We start from the raw sequence: 20,644 nt of genomic DNA on the forward strand, positions 1-20,644 counted from the left end.
AGCATGTATTGGAATGACCTATTGAACAAACAGCGAGACACACTCCTGCATCCCATTTCATATAACATTTTATGCACTATGAAGAGTTGCAGCACACAGACACACACACACAGTTTCTCAGTACAACATCCCCTTCCAAATATAGTTGTAGAGAAATGTAATAGGCTTCTTAACACCCACCTTGAGGGTCAGTCTCTTCGCTCTTGAGGAAATATCTGACACCACATTGACTTCAAGTCTGAAACTACTTTAAACAAGCAGAACCAGAACTTGGAAGGGAAAAAGCTGAATACAGAAAATGTAACCTCCAAAGTTTCGGGCCAGGCTAACGTAGACAAAACAAAAGCTCAGAAATCTGTGAGTTACAAAAGTACCGGTCCAAACAAAAGAACCACAGGTAGGTGACTCAACTCAGTAGAAACTTTGTGACACACCGGGTAACTCCGTCGTCCTTCTTTAAATAACTCTTATTAAGAAAGCAGAAGTCGGGGTGTCCGAAGAAGTGGGATAGAAAATGGGGCAGATGGAATGCTTACCGGGGCAACCTATGTGTATCCCCAACAGTGGAGCTAGAAATGCAAAGAAGGGAAGAATGTGATGATGAGATATTGTATTGTATTGTATTGTAATTGCATTTATATAGCGCTTACTACCCCTGACGAGGCGTCGAAGCGCTTTTTCGGCGGGTAGCACGTTACTCCGGGACCAACAGAGGATTAGTGTTGAATTAGTATAGTCAAATATGCAAGTACATTTTAAGTGGTGGATAGGTTAGTCAGTTATTTGGATTTGGAATGATAGCAGAAGGATAGAGGAGGACAAAGATTTGTATTATTTTAGCGCTTGTTGACGCACGCTATTCAGGGAGCCTATAAAGGATTAGTGGTGAATTAATATGGTGAAATATGAGGTCATTTCAGTGGTGGATATTAGTCTGTTACTTAGAGTGAGAAGGATAGCGGATGGATAAAAGGGGAAGAAAGATTTGCATTCATATAGCAATTGTTACCCCTGATGGGTGTTGAACCGCTTTTCTGGCGAGTAGCACGCCACTCCAGAACCCATAAAGGATTAGTGTTGAAAATTAGTTTAGTATAAATATGAAGTAATTTGAGTAGTAGATATCTTATTCAGTTATTTGGGCAGTATATTAGTATAGTTGAATATGGAATTTGAGAAGTGAAACATGTTAGTCTGTTAATTTTGATTGAAAAAGGATAGTGGAGGGATAAAAGAGTGAAGGATTTTTATTTTTTTATTTTTTATTTTTTTAAGTCTTAGCAGTAGGAAGAGGCTTTTGGATGAGTAAAAAGAAGTTTTGGAGGGAAGGAGTCAGAGGGGAGAGTTTAGAAATGTTTGTTTTAGGGGATCGGTGTAGTAAAAGAGGTGTCAGATGATGCCAGGAGGGGTAAAGCAGGAGAGAGTCTAGAAAAGGTTATTTTGGCGATCATAGTAGTAGTATGGGGTTTGGGATAAATGAGAGAGTGGATGTAGAGGATATATTGATAGATCTATAGGATGAGAGATAGGGTAGTGCATTAAAAGGAGTAGTAGAAAGAAGTTTGAGATGAGTTAGAAGGTTGGGCTAGAAGATATATTGAGCGAAGTATAGGCTGAGAAATAGGCTAGTGCATTGGAAATGCTAAATTAGAAGAAAGTGATTAATATATAGATCCATAAGTACATTGAAAGTATATAGATACATAAAAGAAGTAAGTATATTTAGATTAAATATATTGATAGAGGTACAGGCTGAGAAATAGGCTAGTGCATTGGAAATGCTAAATTAGAAGAAAGTGATAAATATATAGATCTATAAGTACATTGAAAGTATATAGATACATAAACGAAGTAAGTATATTTAGATTAAATATATTGATAGAGGCACAGGATGAGAAATAGGGTAGTGCATTGGATATGCTTTTGCAGGAGAAAAGTAACAGACACACAGATCCAAGTACATGGAAGGTACATAGATGAACAATGGAAGTATGAACATGTAGACCAAAAATGATTTTTATTTATTGATGAATATTATTATTATTTATTTATTTATTTATTTTTCGTCTCTTAACAACATAATTGTTTTACATGTTTTATAAAGTAATACACCAAGGGCCAGATGTAGGTAGGCTTTTACCGGTCGGTAACGGCCGAATTCGGCCGTTACCGACCGGTAAAAGGCATTTGAGATGTAGGGGGCAGAATCGGTAAATTTACCGTTCTGTAAATTTACCGATAGGTAATTTTACAGAATCTGTAAATATACCGGTCGGTAAATTTACTGACCGGTATATTTACAGAATCTGTAAAATCGATATGTAGGTGGGACTCTTATGAGTCCCACAAGGCCTTAGAAATCGGTATTTTACCATCAAATTCAATTTGATGGTGAAATACCGATTCAGGTGTGCATGCAAATGTGCGCATGCACACCTGTGCCATATGACAGGCAGACCTGCCCTTAGGGCAGGTATGCCTGCCATATGGCCCCCGAACCTTTTTTGGGGGTGCTAGAGGGTGTCAAAGTGACACCCCCTGCACCCTTGCCAAAAATCTGTATTTACCGATCGGTAAATACCGACCTGTAATGCCCCATTCATTCCTATGGGCTTCATAGCCCATAGGAATGAATGGAGCATTACAGGTCGGTATTTACCGAATCGGTAAATACCGACTTTTACCGAATCGGTAAATAAACATCTGGATTTCCCTACATCTCCCCCCTTCATATTTACCGACTTTTAAATACCGAATCGGTAAAATTCGGTATTTAAGGGTCGGTAAATATGCTTTACCTACATCTAGCCCCAAGATAGGTAAATATCTATAGTGAAAACAAATGCTTATTTACAGAGGGATATGCTGTAAATGTCTATTTCCGTATGGTGCTTATGTGGGGAAGAGCCAGATCTTGAGTAGTTATCTGAAGATAAGGTGGTTGTCGGTGGATAGTGTTATGGTAGAAGGGAGAGGAGGGTGTTTGTTGGACAACTGATGGAAGGATCATTATATATTTGTTAGTGATAAAAGGTGGACTGTTAGGTGTAATTACAGCAGGGAGAGTGTGTCTGAGTGGGATGTCGTTATTTATGGTGTTGATTGGCGTTGTGTTAGTAATGAGTGTATTGGTTAGTGGTATAGGATAATTTGTGTACTGTTTGTGGGTGATGGTGGATATGTGTGGTAGTTGGGATAGTAGGGTGTGTAGATGTGGTTTGGTTGGGTTTGTAGTGCAGGCTGGTACATTAATCCGTGCATAGTGTTGTGCGTGGTGTATATTTGGTGTGAGTGTGTTGCTCTGAGTGATTGTGGATGGTGTGGGCTGGGTATTGTTAAATGAGAAAAAGGGCAGCATTTCTGGCCCTAGTCCCGACCAGTCTCGAACAGGCCCAAACAGGCAACTACCCTTGTCCTCTCCACCCTTAACAGGCCCAAACAGGCAACTACCCTTGTCCTCTCCACCCTTAGCCTTCGACGCCCGGGCTGTGACGCCCTAAGCCTGGCCTTTTTTGTAGCCCTAGTAATCAGGTGACCCCTTCAGCCAATGGGAACCCTAGCCCTAACACTATCCAATCACAACACTAGCCCTAACATCTAGAACCAATAGGAGACCAGGACCTTACTGCCAATCTTAGCCCTAGTCCAAGCACCCAGTCAGTTCAAAAACCCTGATCTCTACGTCCAATAAAGGCCTTAGCCCTACCACTAGTCCCAACCCAAGTCCAAGCAGCCAATGGTACAGGTAGCCCTAGTTCCTACTTCCAATAGAAAGCCTAACCCTACACTTAGTCCCACAACTGGTCCAACAACCAATCACACCAAAAGCCCTAAATAGCTACTTCCAATTAACGGTCTAACCCTAGCCCTAGTCCCACCCTTCTCCCAACAACCAATAACATAGGAAGCCCTAGTCCCTACTTCCAATAGAAATCCTAACCCTAGCCCTAGTCCCAACCCTGCAATGATTGAATCACAGACCGAGAAACCAATCAGAACCCTCAAATACCCAACCAATGAGGACATTAACCCTAACCCAATAGAAACACCAGATACAACCACCAATCAGTGTACACATGGGCCAACCACTAGCACACCATATAAGTAGAAACCACCGCAATGGAGCGCACACCGCTAGCCCCTCCTCCGGATCGCCCCTCGGGATTCTGGCACTTGTAGTTCAATAGTGGATCACCCAGGTGGGTGCAAGTCGGTACTTGTTGGACTGATGAATCTCTAGACCCGATACATGTCCCGGGTTTTTGGGTATCGCCCGAAACATGGCTCGGGTTTCGGGATAACTTCCCTCATCAGTAGAGAAATGGTTAGGGGTGGAGGAGAAGGCCGCCAAACAACCGTCAATGGCCTCGATGCCCGAACCGGCACGCAGGGCAGCATCCAGGAGCCCGTCGGCTCAAAGCTCAAGGGAGCCAAATAGTAGAAACCACCGCAATGGAGCGCACACCGCTAGCCCCTCCTCCGGATCGCCCCTCGGGATTCTGGCACTTGTAGTTCAATAGTGGATCACCCAGGTGGGTGCAAGTCGGTACTTGTTGGACTGATGAATCTCTAGACCCGATACATGTCCCGGGTTTTTGGGTATCGCCCGAGACATGGCTCGGGTTTCGGGATAACTTCCCTCATCAGTAGAGAAATGGTTAGGGGTGGAGGAGAAGGCCGCCAAACAACCGTCAATGGCCTCGATGCCCGAACCGGCACGCAGGGCAGCATCCAGGAGCCCGTCGGCTCAAAGCTCAAGGGAGCCAAATAGTAGAAACCACCGCAATGGAGCGCACACCGCTAGCCCCTCCTCCGGATCTCCCCTCGGGATTCTGGCACTTGTAGTTCAATAGTGGATCACCCAGGTGGGTGCAAGTCGGTACTTGTTGGACTGATGAATCTCTAGACCCGATACATGTCCCGGGTTTTTGGGTATCGCCCGAGACATGGCTCGGGTTTCGGGATAACTTCCCTCATCAGTAAAGAAATGGTTAGGGGTGGAGGAGAAGGCCGCCAAACAACCGTCAATGGCCTCGATGCCCGAACCGGCACGCAGGGCAGCATCCAGGAGCCCGTCGGCTCAAAGCTCAAGGGAGCCAAATAGTAGAAACCACCGCAATGGAGCGCACACCGCTAGCCCCTCCTCCGGATCGCCCCTCGGGATTCTGGCACTTGTAGTTCAATAGTGGATCACCCAGGTGGGTGCAAGTCGGTACTTGTTGGACTGATGAATCTCTAGACCCGATACATGTCCCGGGTTTTTGGGTATCGCCCGAGACATGGCTCGGGTTTCGGGATAACTTCCCTCATCAGTAGAGAAATGGTTAGGGGTGGAGGAGAAGGCCGCCAAACAACCGTCAATGGCCTCGATGCCCGAACCGGCACGCAGGGCAGCATCCAGGAGCCCGTCGGCTCAAAGCTCAAGGGAGCCAAATAGTAGAAACCACCGCAATGGAGCGCACACCGCTAGCCCCTCCTCCGGATCGCCCCTCGGGATTCTGGCACTTGTAGTTCAATAGTGGATCACCCAGGTGGGTGCAAGTCGGTACTTGTTGGACTGATGAATCTCTAGACCCGATACATGTCCCGGATTTTTGGGTATCGCCCGAGACATGGCTCGGGTTTCGGGATAACTTCCCTCATCAGTAGAGAAATGGTTAGGGGTGGAGGAGAAGGCCGCCAAACAACCATCAATGGCCTCGATGCCCGAACCGGCACGCAGGGCAGCATCCAGGAGCCCGTCGGCTCAAAGCTCAAGGGAGCCAAATAGTAGAAACCACCGCAATGGAGCGCACACCGCTAGCCCCTCCTCCGGATCGCCCCTCGGGATTCTGGCACTTGTAGTTCAATAGTGGATCACCCAGGTGGGTGCAAGTCGGTACTTGTTGGACTGATGAATCTCTAGACCCGATACATGTCCCGGGTTTTTGGGTATCGCCCGAGACATGGCTCGGGTTTCGGGATAACTTCCCTCATCAGTAGAGAAATGGTTAGGGGTGGAGGAGAAGGCCGCCAAACAACCGTCAATGGCCTCGATGCCCGAACCGGCACGCAGGGCAGCATCCAGGAGCCCGTCGGCTCAAAGCTCAAGGGAGCCAAATAGTAGAAACCACCGCAATGGAGCGCACACCGCTAGCCCCTCCTCCGGATCGCCCCTCGGGATTCTGGCACTTGTAGTTCAATAGTGGATCACCCAGGTGGGTGCAAGTCGGTATTTGTTGGACTGATGAATCTCTAGACCCGATACATGTCCCGGGTTTTTGGGTATCGCCCGAGACATGGCTCGGGTTTCGGGATAACTTCCCTCATCAGTAGAGAAATGGTTAGGGGTGGAGGAGAAGGCCGCCAAACAACCGTCAATGGCCTCGATGCCCGAACCGGCACGCAGGGCAGCATCCAGGAGCCCGTCGGCTCAAAGCTCAAGGGAGCCAAATAGTAGAAACCACCGCAATGGAGCGCACACCGCTAGCCCCTCCTCCGGATCGCCCCTCGGGATTCTGGCACTTGTAGTTCAATAGTGGATCACCCAGGTGGGTGCAAGTCGGTACTTGTTGGACTGATGAATCTCTAGACCCGATACATGTCCCGGGTTTTTGGGTATCGCCCGAGACATGGCTCGGGTTTCGGGATAACTTCCCTCATCAGTAGAGAAATGGTTAGGGGTGGAGGAGAAGGCCGCCAAACAACCGTCAATGGCCTCGATGCCCGAACCGGCACGCAGGGCAGCATCCAGGAGCCCGTCGGCTCAAAGCTCAAGGGAGCCAAATAGTAGAAACCACCGCAATGGAGCGCACACCGCTAGCCCCTCCTCCGGATCGCCCCTCGGGATTCTGGCACTTGTAGTTCAATAGTGGATCACCCAGGTGGGTGCAAGTCGGTACTTGTTGGACTGATGAACCATATGAGGTCACAGCAACCTCAGACAAAGTTTGCTGGCCAGGGAGTTGGAAGCTGCTTGCTCCTGTTCAGAATCTCCTAGGAGACAGACAGGCTCAATCCACAACTTTGGACTTCAGCAGGTAAAGGCTTTACTAACTCGAAATCTAACAATACTGTTTGAATAAAGCTTTACTCCCCTGCTGGCCAAAAAACGAAGTGCACAGGCCCCAGTAAATACAGTTTAAACAGCTCACAGAAGCCCCCTCTGATGTAGAAAATACCTGTTGCTAAATTTTGATAATGTATGTAACTTTTTTGTTGAAATAATAAAAAGATTACAAAAAAAAGGAAAGCACAAGTCTTCCCCAGAATGCCTCTATTTTGGTTCGGGAAAGAACTTAACAAACAATAATAATGAGGAAAACATTTCACGGAGGGAAAAACAAGGAGTGTAAAAACATACAAAAATGTAATTAGGATAAGCCCTCCGGCACTGCAAAACCCACCACCAGCACAAAAACAATCAATTCAAGTGTGCCCCATTATGCACTGAAGTCCAGCTGGACCCCGTGAAGTGTTCACGTACTCAGGAGAAAAGCAGTGCCGCGACCCGGTTCTTCGGAAAGACCTGAGGGTGGCTAAAGCACCAACATAAGGGCTGCACAGAGTGCTCCCTTCCCTCTCCATAGGGAATCATTGAAGACGTCCTTGCCAATCAGAATCCTACTTTCTGAATCATCGGAGGTCCATGGGCATTGGGTGAATGCCTGACACTCGGCCTCCCGACAGAAGCTCCAGATTGATCAGGGTGGTTTCCATAGAATTGTTTAACGAGGAATGGAGCTTGGACTGCTTCAGCTGGTATCTAAGAGCTGTCACAAAGATGATAACCTTTTCAATTCATTAGGTATTGAAGTTTCCCTCTCTTAAAATGGGATTCACAGACTTCCTCCACCTGAACTTTTTTAGGCCACCGATAATAATAGGGGTTGGAATTTGTTTCAAAGATCTTTTATCAGAATAAGTAAGATAGGACCTAAGCAATAAGACGTGAAATGAGGGATGGATATTTCCAGAGGGAGGAATATTTAACCTTACACTGACAGGATTTATAATCCGGTATATTGTGAAAGTTCAATAGAATTTAGGATTCTGTTTGGAAGAATGAATGGATCTAGGAAGATTTGATTCTGACAAAAAAACCTCATTCCCAAACCTAGAGGATGGGGCAGTCAGTGCGCCTATGCCTGTCTGCTTTATGGGAATATGGATAGATGAAGATTAGAGGAAAGAAATTGATTCAATTTGTTAAGATTTCCTGAACAGCTGGAACTGGATCTTTGGTTTCAGGAATGTTAGGAACGGATGGAGGGTGATATTCACAAATTGGAGAATATCTTGTGGATGAATGAACAGTGTTATTGTAAGCAAATTCTGCTGTGAGATGCAGAGCTTTCCAATTGTTATGAGAGGCTGAAACATAACAACTTAGATATTCTTCAAAAGTTTGTTGATTCTTCCTGTTTGTTGATTTGCATGTGGATGAAATCCTGAGGTTTCAGCTCTTTCCTTTTTCCACTTGTGTGTGAAAAGATATCCAGAATCTGGAAACAAATTGTGATTCTCAATCAGAAAATATTTTAGATGGTAAACCATGCAGTCTAAAGATGTCTTTTAAGAAAACTATTACCATTCCAGTAACAGAAGTTCATTTAAGTAAGGCTGAAAATGGGCCATTTTGGTAAAAGAATCTACAGTCGCCGTGATAGCTGTATTCCCGTCAGAATAAGGCACATTGACTAAGAATTCAATGGAAAATATTTCCTATAGTCTTATTGGAATCTCAGGGATTAAAAGAACCCCTAATTGTTTCTGAGTCTCACTTATTTTAAGTCCAGGTTTCACAAGTTCTGACATATTTTATGAATCGATGTGCAAAGATGGCAGCCAAAACTTCCTATTAAAAGTGTTTTCAGCGACTCTCTGACCTTTATGCTCAGAAATTAAGAAATCTGGACATAAGTTGGTATTTAAGTCTTGGAGTCTTTTAAAATTGTATTTACCTTTTAACATACAGTTGACAAACCATAGGATGGCAGATACAGTCCATACCGTGTACATTTCAGACAGCATTTATGACAATTCTTAAACTATTATCAACATGTCCCCAGCAAACGAAGAAGTGGCGGTTAATCCTGTGCCACCGCCCTTACCCATCTTCTTTTGGAACGTGGCGGGTCTCCGCCCTAAAATCGAGGATGGGACGGCTCTATACTTTTTGGAACAGGGGAAAATTATCTGCCTACAAGAGACATGGTCCACAGTGGAACTCCACCTTCTAGGATATAAAACGTACTTTATCCCAGCCGTGACCTGTAACGCAGGCAGACCGAAGGGAGGGATGACTACGTATATCGCAAACACTGTGAACCACCTAAAAGTGACGATAGTTGGGTCTGACCCAAATTTCCAAATAATCTCCCTGGCCTTTAAGAACAAGGACCCCATTCTTCTAATTAACCTTTATAACAACCTAGAAGAGGGACAGTTTTTGACCCTTCTCTCTAATATACAGGAGAAAATAACCCAGTTCCGTCAAGCAAGGACAGGAAAAGGGGCAATCCATCTTCTGTGGGGAGGGGACTTTAATTTACACCCATGCCCACACGTTGAGAAAAACCAATAATAGCCAATAGGTCAACCCTAGATACAAACTCCTTACAACCAACTTATGTTGGTAGGGGATGCCAAACGACAGTTGACTACATCCTTCTCTCGTCTGGACTGGCAGCCAGAGTTAATTCTTTTGAGGTCAGGAATAATAATTTAAGTGATCATTCCGCCCTGAGGCTGGATCTTCACTTAGATAAGTCCAAACCCCTAATCACTATCATAGAGAAAACACTCGCCCAGAACAAACTAGAGATAGGAAAACAAAATGGGTACACACTAAAATGGGAGAAGCTAAACCCGGCTGAAATTACCGGAAAACTGGTAAAAGCGGCCTATCCAAACATAATTAAATGTTTGGATTTGCAAGAAACGGATGAGGCTGTCCTAAATAACTTTACCCAAATATTGGAGAAAACTAAGAGCCTCCTCACAGCAAATCCCAAAGGCTTGAATACAACCACCAAAGGATGGTTTAACCATAGCTGCACAGCGGCCTTAACCAACTTAAAGCTGGCTCTAAAAAATACACCTAGAGACTCGGCCCAGATTCAACTCTGTAGACAACAATATAGTAGGGCGCGCAAACTGAGAATACAAGAACTAAAACAGAAGCTATGGGATGATCTTTACACTAGTGCTCTCTCCAAAAACAGCGAGGCATTCTGGCGAACAGTTAGATCTCCCTATCTAACAGACGATAATAGTCCCAAGATAGAAGTGGCCATAGGGGAAGACAAATGGGTGTCCCACTTTTCTAAAATCTTTGGAAACACAGTAACATCAGGAGGGACAGAAAACACACTCCCAATGGTTGAGTACCCAATATCCCTACAGTTTAACATCTCTGAGGTATTAGTTGCACTAGAAGCAAGCAAAAATGGGAAGGCTCCGGGCCCAGACGGGGTCCCCGTCGATCTCTTCAAATATAATCTAGATCTCTGGGCCCCTATTCTCACTAGAGTGTGTAGTGCAGCAGCAAAAGTGGGACTGATAGAATCTTGGACCAATTCTATCATGGTCCCAATTTTCAAGAAAGGGGATCGTCAGGATGTTGCATGCTATCGCCCCATCTCACTGCTGGAATCCTTGGGGAAAGTCGCAGGCAGGGTAGTCCTCGAGCGACTCCAGCAGTGGGCTGAGGAGAAAGGCATTATCTCCGATCTCCAGTTTGGATTTCGAGAGGGGTTTGGCACGGTGGAGCAGGCCCTTAATCTTAGTTTGTTAATGGGCAAATACACCCAAGCAAAGAAGGACATGGTCTATATGGTGTACGTAGACCTGTCCGCCGCTTTTGATTGTGTCTCGCACGCCAAGCTCTGGACAATTCTGAGACTAATGGGAGTGGATTCTGCTCTCTTAGACTTCCTGAGAGAACTATATTCTAGAGCCTCTGCGCGGGTGCGCTTTGGCTTAAAGGGGGAGTTGACGGCGTTGTTTGGCGTGGAGCGTGGAGTCAGGCAGGGGTGTGTCCTGGCCCCCTTCTTATTCTCTTTGTATACCAACGGCCTTGAAGAAGAGATGTTGAGGGGGGCCCAGGACCTCCCACGGGAAAAAAAGCGCCTGATTCCCGCTCTGCTTTATGCAGACGATGCCGTCATTTTGGCGCGCACTCCGCGCGAACTACAAAAGTCCCTGAATAGGTACACTGACTACATGGGCAAGCTGGATTTACATGGGAACGTTAAAAAAACGTTCGTCATGATAGCAGGCAGTGGGAAAAAACAAGTGAGGAGCATTTATCTCAAAGGTCAAAAACTTGAGGTAACTGCCCAGTACCCGTACCTAGGCATTATGATTGATAAAAAACTGAACTGGCGGCCTGCAGTAGGGGCAAGGTGTCACCTTTTTAAAAGAGCCACAGTGGCCCTGATGAGCTTCTCTCAGAGACTGGGGGGAAGGGCACCAGTAGAGTTACTAAAAATTTATAGTGCAAAGTGTCAGGCGATTGCACTATATGGGGCGGGCCTCTGGGGTCACGTAGACGTCACTACCCTTCAGGTCGTAGAAAACTCTTTCTTTAGATTCCTCTTGGCAACACCGAGATGCACTTCTATCTATGCATCTCATCTGGAACTTGGTGTCCCCTATTTAGAGGATCTTATAAAGATTCAGCCACTACTGCTTTGGAGGCGCATCTGGACCTCTGATAAAAACTCACTGACACAGACAATTGCAGCAGAGACAATGACTCTTGACCAAACTAATAACATAACATGGCTTCGATACATTAGAAATTTCCTTAAAGACCTAGGCATGGAGAAGTACTATTTCCAACCGGAAGGCATTATCGATTTACCAAAGAGAGCGCTGAAACAATTGGCACTGAGTCACCTAGATTCACTGAGACTGACCTCTGAGTCCATGAAACCCTCGGTCCTTCATGCCAATATGATCCAGGCCACACATTCCATCCAGCCTTATCTAACACTACAGATTAGTACCTATGAGAGGATGCTACTGAGAAGATTCAGGCTAGACCTCTTTTTCAGACTAGTAGCCTTCCATGACGGAAATAAGTGGGATTTAACCTTCCTGTCTGTCCTTGTGACGAAGAATCAAAACAAAATAATTTACACACAATATTGTTTTGTAAATTCCACCTTCCGCATCGTAAAATATGGCTACTACCTCTGTTAAGGCATTGGGGACTGAGACAATGTCGTCCTGCAATGCTTCGCCTCCAATTGCTAGAATCTGAATCAGTTTGTTTTCACACCCTGAACTTTTCAAAATGCGTCATGAAGCACAGGAAAAATCTGTAAACTGTATTCTGGATGTGGTTTCAGATGATGTAACGAAACAATACGCTCCATTATTTTAAACGTACTAACTTGACTCTGTCTGAATATTAGCTTGCAACACGCTTACTTTTTTATTTTCTAAGATATGAAATTGTATTATCAAAATGTTGCTTTTATGGTTTGCCAATGTGTAAAGCCGAATAAAGATATTTTATTATTATTATTATTATCAACATTGACATTTTATCAATTTCGCAACATCAGTTAATTCTGTACCCATCACTTGAGAACGTATTGGTTAAGATTGTAATTGTGTATATCTGTAGAGGCAAGGGTTCCGTGCACCTGTCTAGTTAAATCACCAAATCGGGAATGTGGTCAGAGTCGTCTTGTGTTTCTAGAAGGTGTATTTGAAGTGGTTGCCAAATGTCTCTCGGGCGTGAGGTAGGTGGTTAAAGTTGGTAATATATGTCGCTATTGGCACTGCTATATATCAAGTTAGCAGTCCAGCACTTCATTGTTGGTGGGTGTTTACCGCCCAGCGTATTGCAATTTTCCATTTTGCTAACAACAGAGCTGATGCCACATATCTACGTACTGCTTTTGGGACATTGTGAACAAACCCGAGCAATGCTTCTAATGGGTTAGGTGTGAGTGTCTGTTTTATCATGCTTGAAAATTCAATGCATACAGTTGTTAAAAAAACAGCTATTTTAGTGCAAGTCCAGGTCATATGGAGAAAGTCTGCATGGGAAGACTTGCATTTAGGGCATGCCTGTGAATGACCGTTGTCCATACGATGTACTTTGTAGGGAGTCATGTATGCCCCCATATGAATTTAAAATGTAGCAGCTTATGACGATGGTTCATGGTTGGTTTGTGTGTTTGTGTACAGCAGCGCTGCCATTGGAAGTTGGATATAGCATGGCCCAGATCCCATTCTCATGCCTCTCTTATTCGAGAATCTTTAGTAGGGAGTAATATAATACAAACTTGATAGAATTTAGACATGAGATGTTCCCCCTATTCTTTGATGAGTAAAGTCAAGCGGGTGAATTTCGATGGCTCAAGTGGGTAGCTAGGGATTTGTACACATAAGGCCTTTTGTAGCTTGTGTAGTATGAAATTATCCATCTGTGTCGCGTTGTGAAATATAGCGACTTATGTCCGGGAGAATAAGTGGCCTTGGGGGAATTGATCCCCGAACATGTCGAGAGAGTATTTGGAGAGAGTGCGTTTAACATCTTTTTCCTGTGTGATAGGCAGCCAGGTGCTAGCTGCCAAGGGAAGGCCCTATGAATAAAGGAGGTGGCCATCTGTGGATCTAATTAGTTTCCTTCATGCCGAGTTAGTCGTTGAGACCGTTTGGATGTTTTGGGGGTCGCATTAAAGGCCTTCCGGTTAGATTGCAGAGAGAGATGTGGGGTGTATGAGCTCCGCCTCTGGTTTGATGTAAGGGATTCTAACGTTTGGGTGATGCCAGTACCTTTTCCAAACTGCATTGGGACACTAAGTAATATATCTGAAAATTTGGTACCCCAAACCAGCCTCGTTTATAAGGCAGCATCAGGGTGTCCCATTTAATCCTGTGCTGTTTATTACCCCACACTAAGCATAAGAGTGAAGTGTGTAATATTGTGAAGAATTAGGAGGTCAGTGGAATTGGTATGTTATGAAACAGGCATTTCATTTTAATAGGCTTGAGAATTTTCGTATTTTTATTGTTTAGTAATAATGTATATATAGATATTCATTTAATCCTCGTTCTCACAAAAACATGCAATTGTATCATGAGGTTTTTTTAATACTTCCATTTTTCTTTTTTCTGCTATTTGTACATACAAACGTGATTGCACGTTTGAGATCATATTGACCGAAATAAAGTTTATTGATGATGATGAAACAGGTATAGGAACTTTGGAAGCACAACCGTTTTAATTATAGCCATTTGACCTGCCATAGCAATGGGTAGTTTTAACCAGCGGTCCACCCGAAAGGACAGTTTATCGAGTGCAATACTGTAGTTCAGACGCAGTATCTGTTCTGGGTCTCTATGGATGTGTATCCCTAAATATTTTACTGAGTCCTCACATCTTACCAGAGGATATTCAGTGATGATTGTTCGGGTGCAAGGAGTCAATGGGAACATCTCTGACTTGTCCCAGTTTACGTGTAGGCCTGCTAGCACCCCACATCTTTCCACCTCTCTAAGGATGGGGTTGAGGTTGTCACTGAGTAGTCTCACGTACAGGATTATGTCATCCAAATATAACGTAATGAGTAGGGGACCGGTTTTCAGTTGAAGTGCCCTGTGGATGTGGCGTTTCTATAAATGATGCACTAGCGGGTCCAGCTCGATAACAAACAGCAAGGGTGATAGCGGGCAACCCTGTCCGGTCTCGCATGTGGGCTGGAATGCTCTGGTTAGCGTCCCATTTAGTCTAATGTATGCAGTGGGTTTAGTGTACAGCAAACGAATAATTGCAGTGAATGTCCCTGGAATGCCCATTCTTTGGAGAGTTGCAAGTGAAAAGGGCCATTCCAGAGTCAAATGCGTTTTGAGCATCCAATAGTACAGCAGCAGCAGGGGTAGTTGGTGAGATTCTATGGAGGACTGCAAAGAGTGTGCTTATATTTAGTGCTGTGGATTTATGTGGGACAAACTCTGATTGTGCAGGTGAAATAATCTGATCCAGTATGAGAGAGAACCTGGTGGCCAGCGTTTTAGCGAGTATTTTATTGTCAAAATTCAAGTAAGATCCACAATGTAACAGGTCTTTTCTCGGTTTAGGGAGTAGAATTATAACTGTTTCTCAGAGAGTGGGGGAAGGATGCCTTTTCCTAATGCTTCTCGGTATACTTCTAAAAGGTAGGGGGCAAGTAAGTGCTTGTGAGCTTTGTAAAAACAACCCGAAAAGCATAACCCAGTTTCTTATGCCGTCTATGTGTCTGCAGGGGTAAGTAGAGCTCAGAGTAGTCACTGCAAAAATGAAACTGTGGCAGCTGCGGCCGGTAGTGGGAGTACCGGCCGGGCGGTGACGTGGGGAGGGGGAGGGGCAGGGTGGGGGGTAGTAATGTATGGATTACGGACTTTCACAGGTAAGTAAACATAAAAATAAAAAACGAATTTCGTTGCTTGCACTGCATCACCAAATGCGAGGCAGTGCGCGCAACAAGATTCGTTTTATTTATTTTTATGTTTACTTACCTGTTAAAGTCCGTAGGTACCCGTAATCTGATGTGTTCATAATACTGTACTAGAACGTCACTAACCACAGTCTGTGATGGAGTTATGTTGCAGCAGACATATGCAGCTGACTACCAGGGAGCGCCTACAGTAATCCATGTGTGCACTGTTAACTGGGTTATGCGATCTAGACTAATATTTGAATTTGAGAAGGTTTGACAACAAGGAGCTGCCATATGGATGAAATGGACTCCCTCATAGTGCATGCTGACGTCGCCAGGGTCTTCCTGGTCCTGACGCTCTGTTTCTCTTTCCAGGTGGCAGTCCTCTTGACAGTCCTCGGAATTTCTCTCCTAGCACTCCTGCCCACTTCTCCTTCGCCTCGTCCCGCAGGTAAGATCTGGAAATGCATCTTTCTCCTTTGCTCCCATGACGCTTTCCGCAGATAGTCTTCTCCATTGATGTTGAAGCAGCCTTGGCATGTCTGTTCATGAGGTCTTGTTGCACTGTACACTTAGATGATGATTGTGAGTGGGAAGAAGCAGGAGTTAGCATTCCGGATCATGTAAGAATGGACCTCAGTTAAATTTGTTCAAATTATTTCTCAAAAAGATTTTACTATAAATGTTAAACATGGAACTTTGCTCTTTTGAGCTATTTACAGTTGGGTAAACTATTTATATTATCTCTAATTGGTGTTATGTGGCTCTCCTTTCCTCTAGTGTTATGAGTAAATGCACATTGTTGCTTATCCAGTAGTATTTGCAGTCCAGGATCTTCCCTGTATACTACTGAGCCATATAAAGTAGGGACAACAACAAATAAGATCTTAACACACAACATAGCTACTTCAACTATGTTTATGTTCAACTTAAACATAGTTTCCAGTATGTACAACACAAATTATACCTCGTGCGACATATGAGAGGTAGGTTGTCTGCAATTATAACACCCATGTTAATACTTCCTGCTTCATCACACCTAAAAGACTGTCGCAAGCTGGTCGCCGTCCTACCTGAATGTTTCCAATGACCGGAAGAGGAAGGGACTTTCTTCCACATGATCATCTGGGAATGTCCCCTCATCCCCAAATAATGGCGAGAAATCTTCACCCCGGTGACCAGGGTCCTAATGTGCCTGACAGACCCCTCTCCCCTTATCGCCCTGCTGGAGAACATGGGTGACTCAGAGCTGAATGGGCATTGATAGGGATGGGTGAAAACTCCTTGGGAAACAGGATGTAGCAAAACACTGGAACTCAAGGAGCCCACCGACTATGACCAAATGGAAAAAAGCAATTGACTGCTCTACAGAAGTGGAGGAACCGATAATTGTTGTGCATGGTTGTCCCCAAAAGCATGCGAAAATATGGGGTAGGCGGTGGGAATATTATGGATTGTCTAATTGTCAGTAGTGTGCACTGTTTGTTCTTGCTTGCTTTTGCAAAAATCAATAAAACGTTGACTACAAAAAATACTTCCTGCTTCAACAACATGGATGAATGTTTAACTGTCATGTCCAGACCCTACTGAACAGTGTAGGCTTAGAGGCTGCCCCTCTACCACTCTCAAATGATGACCTGATTCCAGTGGCCCAGCAAAACCACAGCCCCTCCCCCCCTCCAAAGTAAGCTTAGGGGCCCCCACTACTCATTTCTTAAATGCCTTTGTGCATCTGAGTGTTTTATTTGTTTGCCGCTGGCCAGCCCAAAGGTGAACAGTGTGCCCCCCTTGAGGTGAACAGTGTGGGGCCCCCACATATCGTGAGGGCTGCGGGTGCCTCTGTCATGCCCCTGGTTGATTCCCTTTAGTCATCGGCCTCCAGCGACATCCAGAAATCGTGAGTGGCTTCCTCATCACAGGATCGATCTCCTCTGCTCCTCTATGCCGGAAGCTGAGACCTTTGGGCGCATGTACCAAAGAGCTGAGGCAATAAGGAAGTCCATATTCTGGCATCTTGTCCAGGACAAGAAAAGAAACCTTGAGAAATGTCCATCTCTCTTCTATATTGTAGTGTAGTTCCTATATTCCCAATAGGCTCTGTGCATTGGAATAATATACACTATAGATTTGACATAGGACTGCGGTCAGTATGTCGCTATCGAGTATCGAGTGGAGGAGGTATGGCGCCGCGGCTAGGGCGACTGACTCCGGAATCTGGGGATCACGTTTCAATCCCCGGCACTGGCGGCAGATTAGCCCATCACCATGTGACTCTGGGCAATAGCTTGCTTAATCTTCCCGACGGCCCCCAGCGCCTAGAGACCCTTACGGGTGATTGTGCGCTTTACAAACGTGGATTATTATTATTATATTCAACTTAATTGTGTGTGTCGACTAACTCGGAGGTCACTCGAAACTTTCTCGAATAAACAAGAAGGGATTAGTTTCTGACACCCGCATAAACATGACAACTTTGTTTCCCTAGGACTGGAACAAATATCTTCACAGTCATGTAAACAATAGAAAACTGTTTCACTCAGTCAATCGTGCATGCTTCGCTTCTACAGAGTTGCACAGAAATAGAGAGACGGGCATTTCAATAAAAGGGATTTATTCAACAGTCTTCTTTCTCATGCAAGAGAGGTGAACTGCTGCAATCGTTAGACAGAATGCAAAGTATAATGCGTACAGCAAGAACAGTAATATAAAATAATACTGTAATAGCATTGTCTGTTGCTATGACGTAAAAATACATACATAAATAACACAGGCTAAAATACTCAACTGGTGCTTCTAAAATACGCCTACCCCAATGTACCTAACATAGGTCTAGTACCAGGGAAGAAGTAGGTGCTATCTTTAGCATAAGTTTTAGTTCTGCCAAGAATTGCCAAGGGTTTCTCTAGTTTCTAATCAACTCCATACCTTTAGAATGTAAGAGGTTGGTATCTCTGTCTCGGGACTCGATTTCCCAACACCCTGCAAGGTGAGTCAGAAACACTGGAGCTGGATTCTCGGCAGAAGGATGACAGCTTCTTTGTCAGTGCGTCAGCTGGAGAGTCGGCTTCCTTCGGTACTTGCTGTAGCGAGCTGCGTCGGGCAAGTAGGTAGTCGAGCTGCAACGAACTACACCGTGCTTTGCTATAGCAAGTGAAGGTATATTTATACCTTGAAGGTGTTTAGGAATGCCAGCTTTGACGTAAAGTCGGGCATATGGACGTCATGGATGAACCCCCTAAGGAATAGTTGTTCATGCATAATAATGAGTTTCTTGGAGAAATCAATATCCAGGCTAGGGGAAGTCCCTTCTGCTTAAGAGTCTGGTTTTCAAAGAAATCGTGGTGATGTAGATGAACCCATGGAAGTAGCCATGCCTGTATTTGGGTCGCATGGGCTATGCCTAAATAAGGACTGGATTTCTATGCCTAATATAAGGACAACGCGAATTGTACCTGTATAAGGGCATGAATCGGAAAATTCATAAGGAATCTATAATCGCACACAACAATATGTCCCCTCAAATGACAACCTCCTGGCAGTGTCGCTGCACAAAGGATCTTAACCTGAAACTAGCTGAAGAGCAGTGGAAGTGCAGGACCCCATGTAACTTTGCAAGAAAATATTCCCCTGTGTCAATATACCTTTGCAGAGAGAGAAAAGAATTATATTGTGCCTTTAGGTCAAGCGGACTAAACTTCCGTTCCAAGAGAGCGCTGCTTACGCAATTAATTGGCGGTTAGTTCCAATCCGGTAGCTGACATTTGGGTCTTAAAGAACAGGAGTTGTACAAATGTCAATAGAGTCCTTACAATCTAATGAACAGGAGACAGCCTCCCAAACACCAACACATGTATCTTTGGAAAATAAAATGTGTTTTCCTACCTTTAATACAACATTTATGCCATAGACTAATTGTGATTTTATGTGGAAGATAAACTTTTTGGCTGCAATCACCTCTGGCAAAAGAATCCGCAAATCTCACTGTTCATCTTTGAGCAGGCTTCATATTATCTTCCCCAGAGAATATGTGGTACCTAAAAAAGTCATTTCTTTTGTTCCCAAAGTGCTACGGAATTTCATTTATATTAGGAAACTATTTTCTGGACTTTTTCGGTCTAGAACAAAGGCCTCTCTGGCTGATGAAACATTAAACAATCCAAGCAATACAACTGCCTTTGAAAAGAGTGATCTCGGGTTAAATCTGTCTCCATTTATTGATTACCTTGATTGGTTTTGCCCCAGGAAACAATGCAACAATAGTGACTGCCTGCCAGGCGCACAGTCACTTGGAATTCGGATTCTCACAAAATATAAGAAATTCAGGCCTCTCAGGAACTTCAGCTCAGTCCCCCAAACCAGATGCATCATGTGATGTGTTCAATGGACCGAAGATGTGTACCCTTTTAGACCTTGTACTTCAGAGATTTTAGCCACACTGCTTTACGTTTTGGAAGCATTACTCTCTGGGAGCATCTTCTGGAAAATATGCAGCCTTTTTTAGGAAGTGCCAGGTATCTCCTCCTCTTTTGCAAGTTTCACCAGCTGCAATATCATGACTAGAAGTGATCCTCTGACGCGTTCATTCAGAGTTGTGTGTGAACTGTGGTCGGTAACACAGACCATGTTGCCTACCACACGTTGCTGTTTTTCCCTTCAGTGCTTTTGCTTCAGAATTCCAAGTTGTACCTGCTGGAATGAGGATAACATGCAGTTTCTGTTTTGCGCCCATTAAAACCCCATATATTTCCAATTCCCTTCATGTTTTCTACACTTATACCTAAAACGTTTGCTTATGTAAAAATCATGGGCCCGGGTGCAAATTGTGCTAAAATCAGAATGTCAAATCTGATGCCTGATTTGACATTTACAGACTGGCTCAGAATGAGGCCGCAGATCTTTCATGGGTATTTGTTTCTGACATCATACCAGTCGGACTGTCTTATGAATCAGGACATTTTCCATTCTACATTCTTTCCAAATCTATCCACCATCTGGAAGTCCAACAAGTTCTTCTGTTACACTCTGACGAAGTAAGATGTTAGGTTAGAACAGTCTAACCTAGGCCAGCATCTCTCCAAGGCTTTCTTTGCTTGTTAGGTCATCTCCTGTATCCTTGAGTAAACCTTGCCGCCTCCAGGAACATTCCCCTTTTGCAATCATCATCATCGTACCACAAAGCAACATTGTTCACCAAATGTGATAAGCAATGCAAACAACCAGGC

General features: G+C 44.4%; 1 protein-coding gene across 1 annotated transcript in view; it reads left to right on the forward strand.

Moving 5' to 3' along the window:
• MAST1 (microtubule associated serine/threonine kinase 1) overlaps positions 1-20,644 on the forward strand; it is a 419,095-nt gene that overhangs the window by 218,908 nt on the left and 179,543 nt on the right. Inside the window, exon 4 of the mRNA XM_078689234.1 lies at positions 15,798-15,873. Within this exon, the coding sequence (XP_078545360.1) occupies positions 15,798-15,873 (76 nt within the window). The remainder of the gene's footprint in view (positions 1-15,797; positions 15,874-20,644) is intronic.

The sequence above is a fragment of the Lissotriton helveticus genome, chromosome 1_1 (assembly GCF_964261635.1).
Source record: "Lissotriton helveticus chromosome 1_1, aLisHel1.1, whole genome shotgun sequence".
In the NCBI taxonomy this organism is placed as follows: domain Eukaryota; kingdom Metazoa; phylum Chordata; class Amphibia; order Caudata; family Salamandridae; genus Lissotriton; species Lissotriton helveticus.